Source organism: Pterocles gutturalis, unplaced genomic scaffold (assembly GCF_000699245.1).
Source record: "Pterocles gutturalis isolate BGI_N339 unplaced genomic scaffold, ASM69924v1 scaffold22403, whole genome shotgun sequence".
Lineage (NCBI taxonomy): Eukaryota > Metazoa > Chordata > Aves > Pterocliformes > Pteroclidae > Pterocles > Pterocles gutturalis.
In genome coordinates, this window is record NW_010121047.1 from 27,148 (window position 1) to 45,441 (window position 18,294).

The 18,294-nt window shown below is 36.1% G+C and overlaps 1 protein-coding gene across 1 annotated transcript in view; it reads right to left on the reverse strand.

Moving 5' to 3' along the window:
- Window positions 1–17,723, reverse strand: part of TUBGCP6 (tubulin, gamma complex associated protein 6) — a 23,124-nt gene extending 5,401 nt beyond the window's left edge. Inside the window, exons 1-20 of the mRNA XM_010077118.1 lie at window positions 16,977–17,723; window positions 15,342–15,505; window positions 13,741–13,951; window positions 13,051–13,224; window positions 11,890–12,011; window positions 11,477–11,552; window positions 10,861–10,970; window positions 8,913–9,004; window positions 8,678–8,817; window positions 6,872–7,021; window positions 6,144–6,225; window positions 5,978–6,066; window positions 5,680–5,795; window positions 4,885–5,023; window positions 4,679–4,795; window positions 3,112–4,429; window positions 2,660–2,715; window positions 2,208–2,400; window positions 1,786–1,954; window positions 340–481 (exon numbers count right to left, since the gene is read on the reverse strand). Of these exons, the coding sequence (XP_010075420.1) occupies window positions 340–481; window positions 1,786–1,954; window positions 2,208–2,400; window positions 2,660–2,715; window positions 3,112–4,429; window positions 4,679–4,795; window positions 4,885–5,023; window positions 5,680–5,795; window positions 5,978–6,066; window positions 6,144–6,225; window positions 6,872–7,021; window positions 8,678–8,817; window positions 8,913–9,004; window positions 10,861–10,970; window positions 11,477–11,552; window positions 11,890–12,011; window positions 13,051–13,224; window positions 13,741–13,951; window positions 15,342–15,505; window positions 16,977–17,723 (4,407 nt within the window). The remainder of the gene's footprint in view (window positions 1–339; window positions 482–1,785; window positions 1,955–2,207; window positions 2,401–2,659; window positions 2,716–3,111; window positions 4,430–4,678; window positions 4,796–4,884; window positions 5,024–5,679; window positions 5,796–5,977; window positions 6,067–6,143; window positions 6,226–6,871; window positions 7,022–8,677; window positions 8,818–8,912; window positions 9,005–10,860; window positions 10,971–11,476; window positions 11,553–11,889; window positions 12,012–13,050; window positions 13,225–13,740; window positions 13,952–15,341; window positions 15,506–16,976) is intronic.
- Between the last annotated feature and the right edge of the window lie 571 nt (window positions 17,724–18,294).

Below are 18,294 nucleotides of genomic sequence, written 5' to 3' on the forward strand. Positions count from 1 at the left end.
ATGTCTGCTTATCTGTCAAAGTTTGAAATTATTATCCTTAATGTGCCAAATCCTTGTACTCTCTCTATTATTGGGATTAGCACCAGGAAATATTACTTTCTTCCTTGGGATTTCCTTGGGCATGGCTATCCATTCCAAGCAAAGACCTTCTTTTGCCTCAGCCCTTAGAATGTTAATAGAGTTCCTTGCTAAAGACTTCTTGACACAGCACAACAGAAGAAAAAGGCACAGCCAGGATTCAAATTCACACAATTCCCTCACTCCCATCAAAATTAACCCAGAGGTGTCAAGCTAAAGCAGACAACCCAAAAACAACGGTTAAGGCAACAAAGCAAATACCTTCTCAAACAACAGGTCACTGAGTGACTGAGCAAACTCCCCGTCTTCCATTAACAAGAAGTGTCTTAGCGCTTCAAAATGCTTCTCTACGTTCAGTTCCACAAAGTAGTAATCAACTATTGCTTTGTTCACAAGAGAAACACTAAGAATAAAAACACAGAAATGTTATTATTCTTACAAGCAACTCCTTTGCTGTTAACATTCAGCTGTGGCTACATCAGATTAATGTTCCAGTACTTAACTCCGATATCCAAGACAGGATGTTATTCACATAAGCAAAAAAAAAAAAAATAAATTTTATTTAAAGATTTTAAAAATCTTCATCCAGAATATACCAGATTTAAAACCTACCACTTCAGATAACTGGGTTTTGAACAGTACTGGGGAAGTATTTTAAGACTGGCTACATAAGGATCTTTAGAACATGCTGCTGGACCTGGACCAACATTTTATCAACAGCCTTCTCTCTCATCTGTCACCTACACAAACATATTAAGAAAAACTATTAAATCCTTGAGAAGAATATCCTAACTGGTAAACCTCTGACACTAGATACTGAGGGCAGGTCTATACTATGGTTTGCAGTATAGTGTAGGTATTCAAGCTAGCTTTAAATAATTTGCTTTGCTGAATATATAAATCTGTACACGGATTGTTCTAGTGGCCAAACCAGATCTTTAAAACTCAGTTAGATAACTAGATCTTTCTACATTGCACCAAACTTTGAGTATAGCATACTCAGAGTTAGTAAATGGAAATCCAAACTTACAAGAAAGAAGATTACAAAACAGGAAACATTTCAACACAAGTATGAATAACTGTTTTCATGACAGCAGCTAATCTTGGACATTATAACAAACTTTTCTTTAAAATGCCATTAGATATAGTAATAAAATGGTCAAACATACATGTGGTTTCCCTATATATTCCAATAGTACCAAGAACAGCTTCTATTAAACTTCAAAACAGCCTTGAAGCTGGAGTTCCCATAGAAACATAAAATATATACTGATGAATATGCATGAGCTTTCACACGATCAAAAGATTTTTTTTTTTTTCCTGTTATCTTTCACCTGCCAAATAAAAACTAGCACAAACATTATAAATAATACACCTTATTTTTAAAGGAACAAAGAAACCAATGGTGTCAAAACCACTGCTGCATAATCCACAAGTTTGAGAGCAAACACTTCCCTCCAAGTCTTTGTATTTCAAACAGACCTTCAAATTTTTAATTTACACATAAAAATAAAAGTTTATGTTACTATTTATAAGTAAATCTCAACTTTTAAGTTAGTAATGAACCATCCACCAAACCGCTTCTGGGAACAAAGAGAAAATTCAAGAGAACAAGACCTATATGCAACTCTTGCGTCAAAAAGAACTAATAAAGAACACACCATTTATTGCTAAATTATGGATTCACTATTTCTAACAAATACTCACTGAGATACAAGTGGAGCAGTAATAGAACGTTTCATCAGCACTGGCAAAGATAAGAGCTCACTCAGCTGTACAGCTGTTTCATCTGTTGCTGACTGTACCATAGGATCCACAGGAAAAGTGTACGATCTTGGTATCACATGATGCAAGAGATGGGAAACTGGTAGTTCTGCTAAATTTAAAAATACATAAACATTGTAAGTTATTGAATGTAACCAATTTGCTAATCTGTTTCTATTAATCTCTACAAATCCCTTTAGGTTAGAAAATCATCATGTGTCAAAAAGTGTTTCTCATCTTTGTGCCCAAAAGCAAAGTGTAGTTCATAGTATTGGTAATTTACTGGCAATTCTGGTATTTTTTCTGGCACTCAGCTTTCTGTCTCAAGTTTATCATATCTTCTATTGTTCTACTGTTCTACTCACACATCAAATCATAACTATCTTGATATTTTTCAATACAATACTGATCCGATAAGGCTTTCAAATAAGCTTGTTCTTTTTCCCATGTATCTTCTTCTCCTCCTTCCTCCTCCTTTGTCTTGGGAGCATTAGCTTCAGAAAATACAGTTTCTTGAGGCACAGTATCTTGTAGAATTGCTTTTTCAGGTTCTTCTGCCTAAAACGAAAAAAATGGACAAATTTTACGAGAGATGCTGGCTTTGCCTACTCACGCTTAACAGGTTCTTACAGGTAACTGACTAGTTGTTCCAACTGAAAATAAAAGAGATTACTCACCTGTACTCTTCTGACATGTAAAAACAATATTGTATTACAGTGATTACTAGATTAGGTCAGAAACTTATTACCTTAACTACCAGTGTGTTTAACACTTTGAAGGAAAAGGAAGTCTTCTCAACAACCATGTTGTTTCTTACCAGTAAGCTCTGCGAGGAATCTGGGGAAGGGTCCTTGTTGACCACATCTGCAATTACTGTAATTACAAGTAAATTAAAGTCAGCATTTACTTCGACCTGCTTATAATACTTAGTTCATACTACAGATCTGCTCCCGAAATTCTTCAGAATTTCTCTATAGACTGTCACAGAAACAGTGACAGTAACGGTTCCTCCCCATAGTCCAAACCAGGCAGTTTTATGTGTGTTCTCCGTTTGAGATCACACAAGGTCCTGTTTCATGAAGTTTCAGACTAGAATTTTTTTAACGCTCTGTTTCTTGTATATAGGAGACAAGACTAAGCCCACTAGCAGTGTCCGAAAAGTTATGCAAGAAATTAAGTAATAAGTACCCAATTTGAATATAAACATTTAGAGTTACCTTCATGCGCTCTTAAGCAAATGCTGACTGAATGAACTTAACTTTATTTTACCTTCTTGTTTCTCTTCCATTATATTTTCTTTTTGGCCAACTTTAATATTAGCATCAGGAAAGACTGGAACACTATCAGATGACTGTGGCTGTGGTAAAGTCTTTTCCTCAACTTGTAAGGGTTTTGCTTCCTTTCTGCTCCCTTCTGCAGGAGATATTTCTTCACCGTACAGAAGTGTCTGAACTGTGGAGTCAGATGAAGGACTAGAAATGGTTTTACGATGAGGTATTGGATCACTTTCTGTAGATGGGGCCCACTTCCCTATTTGGATGCTTGACTGGGACGCATGACCAAATGGGCTCCAACGCGATTTCAAAGCCTCTGTATCTGAAACGAGTTCTCCAATTTTGATGTGCGACTGTGAAGCATGCCCATGGATGTTCCAGCGAGGTCTAGCTGAGACCACCTCTGACATGTTTTCGCCAATCTTGATATTGGCATCAGATGCATGACCATGGATGTTCCATCGAGGCCTTGAAGGTGCTACATTTGACACATACTCTCCAATCTTAATATTGGCTTCCGAAGCATGCCCATGAATGTTCCACCTAGGCCTTGAGGGCTGTACCTCTGAAGCATATTCCCCAATTTTAATATGAGCTTCAGAAACATGCCCATGAACATTCCATCGGGGTCGGCTAGATTCAACTTCAGAAGTATAGCTGCTGATTTTTATATGGGAGTCTGAAGAATGCCCATAAGGATTTGACTGTGGCTGGTAAGTGTCCACATGAGGTACATATTCTCCCACTCTAATGTTGGCATCAGATGCATGTCCATGAATATTCCACTGAGGCCTTCTGTACTCCACATCAAATACATTTTCTCCACCTCTAACATGTCCCTGCCAAGCAGCAGATGGTTTAAGAACTGTATTAAAATCATACTCGTTTTGCTGATGCGATGGTACACTGTCTTCTCCTTCCAGTGCTCCTCTCAAGACAGCCTGATTTTCACTTACTTGAGAACTCTCAGAAAGATCTGAGTTAATATTTTGGAATGCTTCATCTAGCAAAGATCCTTGTATGCTAATGGCAGCAGGTTGTTCATCTTGTGGCTTTGATAAGAAATCTTCTATATTCACATGGGATTCAGGCAAGGAATCAGCACTGTATGGAGTATTGCACGCTCTCTCTGAACTTTGGAGACTGCTTTCAGATCCTGCTGCTTCAGGCTGAAAATGCTGATCAGCATTATTATTATTTGTCAGCTCTGGCAAAGGCAGTGCTTTGTCAGTAGAAGTAGCACATTCCAGCCCAGTCTCAGATTCTTTTCTGCCAGCTGTCTCATTAGAATGCAGAGGTTTCACAGGTAACACCTAAAAAAAGAAACAATTATTACACTGTATGGCTAGTCACATGATCAAGCTAATTATTAGGGCACCACTTTTACATGTAAGATTTGAAATTTTCCAATTTTTCAGATGTATTACAAATAATGTGATAACTACTCACCCTGTTGTTACAGTGAGCCTTCTGTTTACTGAACTGAAATGAACCATGAAATAAACTCCCCTGAGGGAAACTTGGAACAGCAACCTGGAGTTAATGTAAGAAAGCAAACTCACCCGTGAATGTGGGTCTTTCACAACTGAATTTTTATCCAAAGCCATCTGGCACTGTTTATAAGGAATAATATCTAATTTTCTCCTGTAGTTTCCATCTGGAAGTTTTTCAAGCATTTCCTATAAGCAAAAATGACAAAAGCAAAAGTCTTCAAGTACCATATACCAAATTTTCTAAATTACATTTCTTAGATCTTTTCAGCAGATACCTCTATGTGTTTTTGATCTTCTAAAAGAAACTTAAGACGGGCTGTTTCCAACTTGTATCTCTGGATTTTCCACAATGCTCTTTGTTCCCTACGGGCTGCATCATCAGAAAGTTTGCTATAATGGTCAATTAATTCTTGCCTAAATGAAAGTAAAAATAAAGGTAAGTGACAGATTTTCACGTACTCCTCTTCTAAAGAATAAGACCTTTTTGCACTTTAGAACTCAGAAGTAATTTTTTTAAAAGTAGAAGCCACAGGCTTCAATCACAGAGAAGAAACAGGTGGAGAAAACAGGACTGTACACATGTATTTCCATAACTATTTTTAGTAGGTCACCCATCTATCTTATGTATTTTTCGATATAACAGAAGAAAGTGAAATACAACTAGATGCACAACAAGAGCAACTCACTTCTCAACCTAACTCCCCCATCTGCTTTTTATTTCTGCTTTGACATACATGTGACCGTTTTTGCTGTGGGCTCAGCTTCTAATTGTAAGACAGTTAAATTTTTTCCTCAAACTCTGATCATAACAAAAACCAGACTGGATAGGGTTGGTGCAAATCAGTGGATCCCAGATTTTTGGGCCACTAACCACTCCTAAATCACAAATTGTTCATAGATTATCCAAAATTCTTACATCTATATTTTAACTGCAAACATTACCCTTGTAGAGCAATGTCTGGGAGATACTAGTACCATAAATTTCAATATACAATAATTTTTCCTGAGGTCTTTATGATAGTTTTGGATTATATTATCTAAGCTTTGGGAGACTACTCAGACACATTTACCTTGCCTTTTTTTCCAGTTCTTCTTCTAAAGCTTTCAGTCTTTTTTCTCTCTCTCTGAGCTCTCGGGCATAGCTGAAATCATCATCAATCTCCTCTTGCTTTATTGCAAGGCGACGCTGCATAAATATTTAAAACTTTTAAAAGCCACTCTCAATACTAACTGTAATGCACATCTGCAAGAAGTTCTTATTTGTAGCCCATGAGCTATTCATTCAACTTCAGTACAATAAATCAAGATACATTTTCAATTATTTGCCTAAGAAATACAGTTGCCCTTTAGAAACACACACAGAAATACCTCTTGGTCTTTTGCAAATTGCTCTTTCAGCTTCTGAAACTGTTCCCGTTTCTTTGCATCCAAAGCCATTCGTTCTGATATTTGTCGATCTGTATTACAATAAAGATATTGTTAGTTTACATTAATAAACCCACTAGAAAACACATGAAACACCACCGAAACTTACCATTAATGGCTTTTAGTACTTTGCTAGCAGTTTCTTGAGCACGAACAATTAATTCTTGTTTGGCTATTTCCATGCGCAAATCCTAAAACAAACCCCAAACAAACATACAGGTGGAAATTTTTTCTGCTGTATTAGACTTGAAATCACACTGTTCCAAAGACAGGTGCACACTTTATAATGGCTATTAATCTATGATTACAGTACAGAAATATGAATAATTCATTAAATGGAACATCTATAAACTAATATTGAAAGTTAATACTCCAGACCTTAAAATAAAACAAATCCATCTGATATATACACTACATTGATGGTATCTGAAAGACAGAAATTTATTTATAACTAAAAGAGTTCTGAAAACACAGTTAGCTATGCAAATTACAAGAAGAGTCCTATCTGGTTACTAATTAGCTTGTCACAAATTAGAATCAAACAATTTTTTCAGTACTTTTCAGTAGGAGGGCAAATCTGCTGCTGCAAAGAACTAAGATGGAAGTCCTAAACTCATTTAATAAATGAAAATGCCAACAAATGACAACACACAACCTATACTTTTAAAAGTTACATTAAATATGTTTATTTGCTGCGATAACAATTCAAACAGCAATTGACCAATTTAAAAAATTCTGACCATGAACACAAATTCTTTCAAAGTTATAACAAAAATGAAAAATTAGTATTAAAAAAAAACAAACAACAATAAGGTCTTTATTCTTTTATTCATTTACCTTTTCCTCCTTGCTTATGGAACTGTACCGGGCAATTCTTTCCATTCGACCTACATAGACTGCACAATCTCTCTCTATTTCTTTCAGCTCCTCAAGTGAAAAAATAACTGAAATCCGGGGAACAGGTATATCTGACCAACATATATAATGCTGAAAAAATGAGAAATTGCCTTTTAAATACATTTTTAAATTGTGAAATGTTATGATTATGAACTTACATTATATGTATTTCTTTTTTAACTTAGCAATGCTTCAAGATACTGAAACACAGTATCTCCACAAAGGATCTAAAATTTTTAATAATATCAACAGTTTTAGCATTTATATCATTAAAAGTAGGAGACAGAGGTATAATGTTCCAGAACTTGGTTCACAGGTCAAATTCTCAGGGTCCCTTCTTTTCCACTCAATTGGACAGGAATCTAAAATCTGATTTATACTAGTCATGTTCTAAATGCCTAAAATTTTGCTTTTCTGAATATCCAGATTAACTGAGCCCAAGTAGCTCAGTGATGAATGCATCTCTCCTATCAAAAGCTAGGTTTTGTTCACTTATATCCCCCACACATCTCCACTTAATAGGAACTGTCTGGAACATAACTAACACATATCTACAGGAGAGAGCTCTACACAAGAAAATATGGCCAGTGTACACCACAGAGTACCTATTCTCTAAGCTAAGTATCTTAGGTCTTTCTGTCCCACCTCAACCTCCCCAAATCTCTGAAACTGTTCTACTCAGTGCAGAAAGCAGATAAGTGAGCTTTAAAAAAAAAAGCACACAAACATTCTCACAATGGATTTCCTCCTCTGATGGTAAAAGCCAGAAGATGGGTCGCCCAGAGCTATGTTAGCCTAAGCAAAAGGAAAGAGCCAGCTGTTGAGAGCATTATCATGGAAAGTGATAAAATGTGACTGGCACTCTCACATAGATGGAAGATGATTGAACTATATCCTGGGGGAATGTTCTATCTATTAAGATACTGTGTTGGTGACTGATAAAACTGTAATTTATAATGGAAATGATGGCTGACACTGTTTTATAAAAAGCCCAGTACTACTGGCACACCTGAGTCATGGTTTGAGAGCGCTTATCAGAGCAGACTCAGGAGAACTAGCAGAGGGTTATCTCACTTGAGATATTAGGCTTATGCCTCATGTCTGATATTGAGCTGCTCAGCTCCATCAAGACTAGGTAGCTGTGATCTTAAAAAGAAAGACAATACTAGTTACTTGGGAAAGAAAAAATAGACACCTCTGTGGTTGTTTCACTGTTAGACATACATAGAGAAGAGGGAAGACACAACATAGTTTAACATGTTTTTCTTATCAAGAACAAGACTCATTCTGCAAAATACAAATAAACAGAACTATTTAAGCACTTCTTGGAAATGCAGTGAGAGAGCTGAAATACATGAGCTATGCAGAACTGAGTCAAGACCTGGTAAGCAGGCTTTTTTAAACCAAAAAATAGTAGTGTGAGTTGTGTAAAAAATGGAAGGCACTCGCTTTGAAGCCTAAAACATTTCTGCCTTCAATACAAAAGAAATAAATACAGCACGTGCACTAGATACGATAAATCTGATGCTGCTAAAAATCTGTTTTTCTGCAGTGAGGTGTTAGGAAGTAGAGTGGATAATCAGCTCACAAGCACCTGAGAGCAAGTAACTACCTTTCATAAATCAACATCCTACTTATACAATCGCAGTTTTCTATAAAGGAGTGAACTTGCTAAAAAACTAGGAACTTGCTCTAAAGAGACATGATTTTCTCAACATAATAGGAAAGAACCAAACTAAGACTTACCCTAGGACAACACAATTTCAGCAAGTTTATGGTTTTCCCGCATATGTATACATCATTAGCAATATGTTTAAGAAATACAGGTACGCAATCTTCTACTTCTTTTGAAATCAAAACATAACCATGAGTCCAGTAATGTTTATCTACATATCAAACAAAAAGATGAAGGTATATATTTTTAATTATTTAATTAACAGCACCAATTATATGTTAGAAGTCCTCCATATATATACTGTACCTCTGAAACAAAGATAATCCTCATTCACCTGGATCATAAATTCTCCATAAACATCTCTGAATACACCACTGTATACCCAATCATAGATAAATCTAAAAAAAAAATAAATTGTACAATAGTGAATATCAATCCTCTTGCCTTCTCAACTTTATGACAACCTAACATTAACTATATTCTTTAAAACATCAAAACACACAAGCTATGGGTAGGATAAAAACTAGCAATTAAGTGCCGTCACACTGACATTTAAAGAAACACAGAGAATTGTGTCTCTACAGTTTTAAAAGAAACCACCTTTATATAGGACATTTCAGTGACAATTAGTTAAGATGAAAGAACATTGCCTAAATTAAAACAATCTTTTTATTTCTGTGTATTAATTTATGAAGATATATTAAAAATTTTTAGAAATCTTTGCAGGATATCAAAAGCACACAGAGAGAGATAAGCAGGAAAGATTTCAGTTTTAAGAGAGGTAACTTTTGCAGCAAGAAACTGAAAGGGTGTAAAACGAAGATGCAATACCAAGCATCTTTTTTTTCCCCAGACCTAGAGAAATTTTTAAGATACATGCCATAATGAGAACTACTATTTTGGAATATTTATTCATGTTTTTTCATATTTTTTCTGTGTGAAACCAAACTTTTGAATTAAAAAATACAATTATCTGAGGCTATAGATAAAAAGGCTCAAGCACCAGAAACTAATGTTTTCTTATTAGCTGCAATACTAACACTGTTTCTAGATGTTGTGTCTGTGTAACAAAGAGGAAGCATTTAGCACAGGAAGCACCACTCAATTTTAAGGGGAGAGTGAGAGACCAGCTGTGTGGTGTTCACTGCTAGCTGAGTGGGTTAAACCACAACACGTTGTAAGTAAAAAGTTAAGAACTTTTAATGTGTTAAGTCTGATGCTTCTATGTTTTATTTCTATGTTTCTAATTTATTTCAGGTTAATAAATGAGTGGGATAACACTTTCTATAGATAATGGAGAAATGGAGACCGCCTTCCATGGCAGCCCTGATCGTATGTATGATTGATGTTATGATAAAGATCTGCAATAAATTTAAGAGTCAATGCTGTAAGTATCACGTACTAGTAAGTGCACTTTCATATTTTCTAGGTTCCTTGTGATGCCATGCCATCCTGCCCTTGGTATTTCATAAATCTGACTACCTTCTATAAATTGTAGGGGAGAAGCTGTGAATCTTCTGGTAAATCTGAAATTAAATTTCTCCAAAGAACATCTTATGTAGAAAGAAGACAAAAAAAAAGAAGGGTGGCCATGGGAAGAATCTTAAATTTACAGCATTTTGACAGATTTTCATTTTCTCTTTCTAGTATCATTATATCTATTAAGCATCACTGTAAACTGATGATGGACTACAGCTATAATCCCTAAAAATAGCTATTTAATAAAAATTAGCATCTCTTCAGAAGTATATAAACTAACAATTTCTAAACTGATGTGCACTTCTTAACAAAACTGTTGCAATCTGAAGATCTCTACTTCCTATTGTTAGTTATACCTACTTAATGAACAACATTTTTTTTTTAAATTTTTGCTTACTGAAAAGCCCTCAAGAAAAAGATGGGAAATAAGTATGAACTTCATCAGCTTGTGCAACACCCAGAGAAACCCGTTAGTTGACAGTTTCAGGATTTTGCTATAGGTATGAGACGAAAAAAATTGAAGTTTATCCAAGTCTTATATTTCAGTATGATTTTCCAGGACCAGCAGCAAGAAATAAGTCTTATTTACATGTATTTATTTCTAATCTAGTCACAAATGAAACCCTTATGTTGTTACTGAGCTGGAAAAGAGAGGGAAAGAAGGATTCAGCAAAATTAATTAATTTTAAAATTTATTTTGCAGATACAGCCCCATCTTACACTTTTTCTGTAAAAGTTAAAAACCATAACCATGCAGAGAACAGTATGGACGCACCTTGTGTATGGTTCACAGCTTGTCTTCAACAAAGACAAAAGAACTGGATAATGCTCATTGCTACAGTTGTTGAGAGCCTCTTTGTACAGATAGGAAAGCAATTTAACACCCTAAAAAAAAAGAAAAATATTCTAACATTAGGCAACAAACTTCACAGCAGCTTTAATAACAAAAGACTCATAAATACTAAGATTTACATGTTCTACTAGACACAAAAGACAGGATTTATCTCACTTCCTCTGTCTATCTGCAGTTAAGATCACTTTAACTGAGCTAGTTACCTCAAGCTCACTTTACAGTCACGGGAGGGAAATGGGTATGTTTAGAGTTGGATTAATTTGACTTGCTACAGATGTCTCCTTTAGAATGAAATGAAATGCACACTAAGGCTTATTTGGCATCCTTTGTTTACTTTAGGAATTGAAATCACAACACAAAATTCCAAATTTTAAAATATCTGGAGAAGGATGATGGCATTCTAATTGGAGGCCCAAGGTCATATCTTTGGTAGCAGAGAGACTAACAATAAATATTTTAATGTAAAATCTGAACTAATTTTGAAGAATATTAACATTGTAACCCAAACCCAACATAAAAACATCAAATTAATTATCACCGTAGGAAATGAAGCACCAGCTCCACCACTGATCCCCAGCGCTGTTGTTCCTATGCCACAAAGTTCAGCTAAATACCTAAAAAACAATATTAAAACATATGTCACAATTTCAATCAGAAATCTCTGAGATCACAGTGATGTGAACCGTGCTAAAGTTGAATATCATACAACCACCTTACTGTATCAATTGAATGATAAGAACGATAACAAAGAAACTGAATATAAAGACCTTACATGTTCTCCCCTAGAACTTTCAGAATATAAAAAAATCTTTCTATTAAAACAGAGGAAAAATACTGAAAGACTATGTCAGAATGCCCATGAATTACTGTCTCTTTTAAAAGTGTGTATGAAGAAACAGATTGTAATTTTTCTGCTATGAAAAGCTTAAATATTTGATATTATTCTCTTACCTCAACTGACGACCTAGTTTTCTGAAGAGAAAGCTGATTGTTAGAAGACTTAAAGTGGGAGGTGTTGACAAAACACAGGCTCGGTAATACTGAAGATACTTTCTCAGCCCACTTGTGAATGCCTAGCATCAACGGAAAACATTTAAAGTCTTACTGTTAAAGCTGTTCATAGCCTATCTGTGTCTCACATCAATTGCATCAGCATGAAAACAAACCGTTTACGAAAATAATTTGCATATGCAGGTAAGAGAGACTTATGTATCAATGTAAGGGGAAGGTAAGAGTTCATGCAACTTCAGACATTCCAATTAGCCAGACAACTCCTCTATACTCTTTATACATACAATGCACAGAGCTGTTACCCAGGCACTAGATAATAAAGCATCTTGGTTTAGCTTCTTTAAATTGCCTTTTGAGGAGCTCCTTGTCCATGAACAGCTATATGAACCTAGGGAAAACTGTTTCCTTACTTTCATGCCTGAAGTGGGTACTGGAAAAAACTCCTCTAAAACTTTTCCTAACAAGACAAGGAGAAAGACCTTCTTATTCAATTTCTGTTAACATTACTGTAAATCAAATATTCAGAAGGAATACATTTTCATAACCAATCTTAATTCTATGCGCTAGAAAGAGATGAAAACACCTTATATTACACAGTGTATGTACAGTTCAGCACAATATAGAGAGGACCGACAGGGAGAATTTATTTGCATCTAATTCTAAACTAAGAAAAAGTATTCAGAGCTATTAAATATCATATTTCTCTATTTCAGTTTTTATTTTTAAATATATATATTATATACATACTGTATTAAGAAAGTTCTTGTACTTTAATTTTATACATCTTAACGTATAAATATGTAATGCTTTTAAAAACATCTGAAAATGATATCCCTTTAGTCCTCAACAGAACATGACTAAACAAATCACAGTTAGGTAATGAAGACCTTTTATCATGTTTCAGTGCAAGCAAGCCCTAAGCACAGAGAGCTGTGATTTAAACACAGTGACACTGTTCATTGCTGACCTGGGATGAGCATTACACCTAAAATCCTTCACAGTTTTGCAGAATGCAGAAATTCCAGCTTTACATGAAATCGAAGTTACCTTCTCTACCTAAGATAATTGGCCAATCTGGAAGATTTAATACAATTGTTTTACCTGAAACACAAGTCCTTTGCTGTATGAAGAATCTAAAACCGGCTGAAGAGAAAAACGACTTAGTCGTGTGTAATAAGTTCCATACTCTGCAACTTCTGAGAGTAGATTGTGCATTGTCTCTGGTGAAGTTCCAGATACGTATACCCCCTCCTTTATCACAAATGTCTGAGCAGCCTAAAAGGATATAGGCAGGAAAAAAAAAAGGCAGATTCAAATATTTCATAGTTGTGTTCTGATTTAAAATAGCAAACATTTACACACAAAAATAACAGCAGACAAATTTTCAGTTTAGGTACTCCGGTGACTGAGACTATAAAGTTAGGACAGTGTGGTAAAAATATTCAATTGTAGCAAAAATTCAGAGTATGAACAGTATTTTCAAATACACAGAATAAGACTCATTATCTAATACCTTAAAGAAAATACAGTCTACAAAACTACTCACACATCTATTTTCAAGTACTCATGAAACTATTTTCACTTACAGGACTACAAACACTCTTAGCCTATTGCAGTACCATCATTATTGCAATATATAAATAACTGCCTTATTGCCACCAGGTCACATTACACTTTTTAACAGTATCTATAACTACAAGATCACAAAATAAATAAACATATTGAAGAGGAAACCTCTACAAATAAAAAAATACAAATATGTGACTAAGAAGCGCTGTTAATCTTTTGTACCTGATTAAGCGAAAATGTAGTGGATACCACACCAATGAGGACATTCAAGACATCCTTAACCAGTTCAGGTTCTTTCATTATCACAAGCTGTGGAAGCTGAAGGACAGTATTACTAAACAGTTGCAATTCCCCTTCTCGAAGTTTGTAAAATTTGTCAAAAGCTTCTCTCCCAGCTTCAGTAAGGTACGGTTCCTCTTTTTTACCAGGTGGGCTGTGTAGAGTAAACACAACATTACAAGGTGATTATATGAAAAGAAGGAAATACATCTTCTAAAGAAAAAAAGGCATTTCAGAATTTTACACAGCCAGTATTGACCACAGAAAAAGCTACTAGTAATATCATACAACTTCAAGGGAATGTGCATTCAGTCAACAAATGCACTGCCCAAACTCAGTACAGTGAAGCAACAGGTAGATAATCTGAACATCAGTTCAGAGACAGAAACCTTGACAGATAATTTCCAGCTTCTTTTGTGTCCTTCCTTGATGCAGTTTTTATGTTAGGAAAATGAGGTCAATTTATACTAGATTTCCAGGGTCCACATAATACTAATTTTCAAATATGTTACAAAACAATACACTCAAAATGCTACAATGACTTGTATTAACAAATCTGTTATATAATGACTTTGTATTACCAAATTTTAGCTCTTCCCAGTGAGGATTACTATCCTCTCCAAAACAATTTCTCCTTCTAATTCTTCAAAAAATTCTGAACTCTAGTAGCATGTATCACATGAAAGCTGCCAGGCATGGGGTCAATATTTGACTCTAAGATCCTTATAGTCTAAATGGTAGCAAGATAAAACTGTCTTGTACTATGAACAAAGCTAGAATCTGCTACAGTGGCTTTCAAACATGAGCTCAGGGAACTTATGAGTTTCTGAGCTTCTCAGGCTCAGAGTTGAAAAAACACTGTAACAGACACATCACAAGATTATTACTTAAAATTACAGAAAACATATAAAACAAACCTTCTCCAAGAATCAGGTACACCACTGTCCATCAAGAACGTAAAGAAGATACCTGCCATACTTTTTTTTCTTCCATTTTAGGGAAGCTAGGAAGCTTGAACAGGACTATATAGAGCCTTCTCTCAGGAGGTGCAACTTCTACTCAACAGCCAAAAGAACTACAAGTCTAACTACACCATTAATAAATCTAATAATTTCTGATTTGGTTACAGACAGGAAAAAGGAATACAGTACTGTACAACAGTGGGAGATAAGGGTTTAACTATTCTAGTGCATTATCTTCAGAAACTGAAAATATGGAATCACTTTGGACTGAGATAAATTGCAAAGTGCATAAGAAGTCAGATTAGTTAGAAGAATGTTGCATTTCACACAGCAAGAGTTCCCATAATCCCTTCAGTGTTTTTGACAAAGATTATTTTAACTCTTCCTATGAAACAGCTGCAGTCTAAGAACTAGTTTGCTGAAACTGCACGACCTTTCTTCCTTTCTCAATCGTTAATGCAGTATATTGAGTTCTGTGAATATGCACATTTCACTGCTTATACTGAGGTCACACGATGAAATGCACCTTCATATATTTGCATATGACACATAGTAAGTTTGCCAGTAACATCAGACACATACTATCCAATTCTTTCCCAACATCTTCGTTTGCTGGGTCCATATGTAAGCACCGCATCCCACAAGTCTATGTCTGGAGTAATGCTTGGCTCTGACTGAGAATCAGGAGTCAGATTGGATGCTGACTGGAATCCTTCATCTTCTGACTGGTCTATACTTTGGGGAACCTGTCAGGAAGAGTTCAAATGTTATATATGAAAACATTTTACTGAAGAAACTTATGCTAATAAAGAAGATGTTCTGCTATCATTTGTGATCAAGTGACTCTACATGACTCAACCTGTGTCGTCCACCCTCCCTTTAAAGAGCTATTTTAACTTTTTCTTGTAAGCACTCTTTTAATTTGATAAGCCTTTATGCGTATTAATGCTTATACAACAACCCCCATCAAAATAATATACTAAGTTTGTTGGTGCTAAACTTGAAATTTACTCCTTTGGTAAGCATATAACTCTACAAATTGAGAAACTGAGGTCTGAATATTCAACAATATGTAACACTAATAAAATCATACTGCTCAGTATTTCATTTGAGCAAATGATCCAGGCCCTGATTCTTCAAAATTGTAAACATTTTGCTAACTATGACTAACATATTTTGTTCCCTTATGCTTATTCATATGCAGAAAATCTGCAGGTGTCCAAACAGCATATATGTGACATCCTCAACTCCCACTCAACAGGAGCTGCATGCGCAGAATAGTACGCAATTTTAGTAAAAGGCAATCACACCCACATAAAAAGCAGCATCTTTTTCAGTCTGATGGAAAGAGTACAGCACTTACTCAAAAAGGTTCTGTGTCTCCTCAGTTACAACTTATATCCATATGTGTACACTGAATGGCACAGGGGTTTTCTTTTTTAATGTGTCTGGCTTCAAGTTTCAATTAAGACCCTGAGTTAAGGGAATTGCAAAAGCTATCCATATGTTAAGCAGAGGGAACAAAACGAAGATTAAAAGTACAGAAGTATAAAAAAACCTACCTAAACACAGTAAAAGTGGAAAGAAAGAAAAAATCCAACATGTTTATCTAGTACCTCTATGAAAAAAAAAAAAAACCCACAGCAAAAAAACACCAGAATGGATGTCAAAAAGGAAAAAAAAGATACAGTAGAAACTGTACACACTGAAAAGGTAAAAAGACAGTGGGAACTAGGAGGTTCAATTAAATATAATAACCGAAAAAGATGGTTTAAGATACAACAAGCCAAGAAGAAAATACCAGTTAGGTAACGTAATCTGAACAGCAAAACACATACATTCAGACAGGAGTGCTTATGCAGTACAGTTGAACAGTAATGAGCAGGCAAAATCACAAAGGAGATCAATACACCAAGCAGGCAAAAATGCAAGCAAAAGATACTAGGGTGGGGAAGGCACAGATATAGCTGATGGCTTAGCTTCACAAAGCCTATGGCCACATGATGGCTCTTCACACAGTCATAGGACAAGACCATTCTATGCCCAAAAAGCTTATCTCATTCTCTGCAAAGGAAAGGTTCCCTGCTCCATCTTAAATTCCAACACTATATGCTTGTATTAGAAACTAAATAACTACCTATATTTTAGACTGTAGTTTTAAAGTGGCATATTGAAAGCATGCATACACTCTTAAGTCTAAAACAAATGATACCATACTTTAATTGCAAGTCCAGACAAATCTGCATTGTCAGGCACGGGTGGTAAATCCAGCTTGATGTCCATATCATACGTACGGCTATGGACAAGAGCACCGAAGAGCGAGACCCGTGTTTCTTTCTCAAACTTGTCACCAGCAGGGTAGTTCTGCGAGAACAGGCCTATGGCAGGGAGTCCAGTGCCAGGTGCAGCCTCCATTATCTGCAGTGTCTTTTGAATTGTGTCATTGAACTGACATTCTTCATTTGTTATTAGAGACTGTATATCAGCTTCAAATACACTTACATCATAATAATCATAACCCTGATATTTGACGTTTCTCCCAACATACTTGTTGTTCAGAAAATAGTCCTTTTTTTGTGGTACAAGCTGAGGAGGACCTGTTCCGGCAAGCTGTACTAAGAGATCCAAGACAGAATTAACTTCAGTAAATGGTAAGCATTCAGCTGTTTCCAGTTCTTCCACAAGATTCTCCAGTCTATCTGCTTGAGCACCTAAGCCACCAACTCTCAAGTTGAAAGACAGCATCAAAATTTTGTTTTTCACTGGAAGCCTGGAAACGCTTGATTGCAGCTTATGAGCCTCGTCTTGAAAAAGATTTATGAACAGGGCATTATAAGCAACCTTTTTCAGATTTTGCTTAGCCCTTCTCTTGCTGATCTTCTGCCTGCCCAGGTGGACCTTCCACGGCAAACCTGTCAGGTGTGCTTCACACAAATCATTGAACAACTGGGTGACGCTCTCCATTTCAAATCAAATCATTGGGCTACAGCAATTACAGCCTAGGTCTCTGGTTTCATGTGAAAACCTGAAAAATATCAGGAGAAGGAAGAAGCACTTGTAACATGCGTATGAGAAACTGGTGAGTATGTCTGAACTTAAAGTGAGACAGCCCAAGAGGAGAGAGAAGAAAACAGACCTAGCACATATTTAGGACATGAGCTATAAAAATACTATGACTCTGAACACAAGCAAAGTGATGGCAGTACAAGCTTAACTCCAGACGCCTGATTTTGCTCGGCAGACTGAAATAGAAAGGAGATGATTGTCCTGATCTAATACATTATTCATGGGGGTACACCTCCAAAAGCTTTACCACTCTGGCTCTCTTCAAGAGACATCCGCCACCTCCCTGTCACCAGCGCAGTGCCCTCAGCAGAAGCTGCGGGCCAGGCAGCGAGCGAGTACGCAGCTGGAGATGAGAGGTACCAACGAGGAGTACCAGGGAGTGAGGGGGACCAGCGAGAGGTACCAGAGGGGCACCTGCTCAGCCGGGCAGCGCCGGGCCGGCCTGCACGATACCCGCCACCCCTGCACC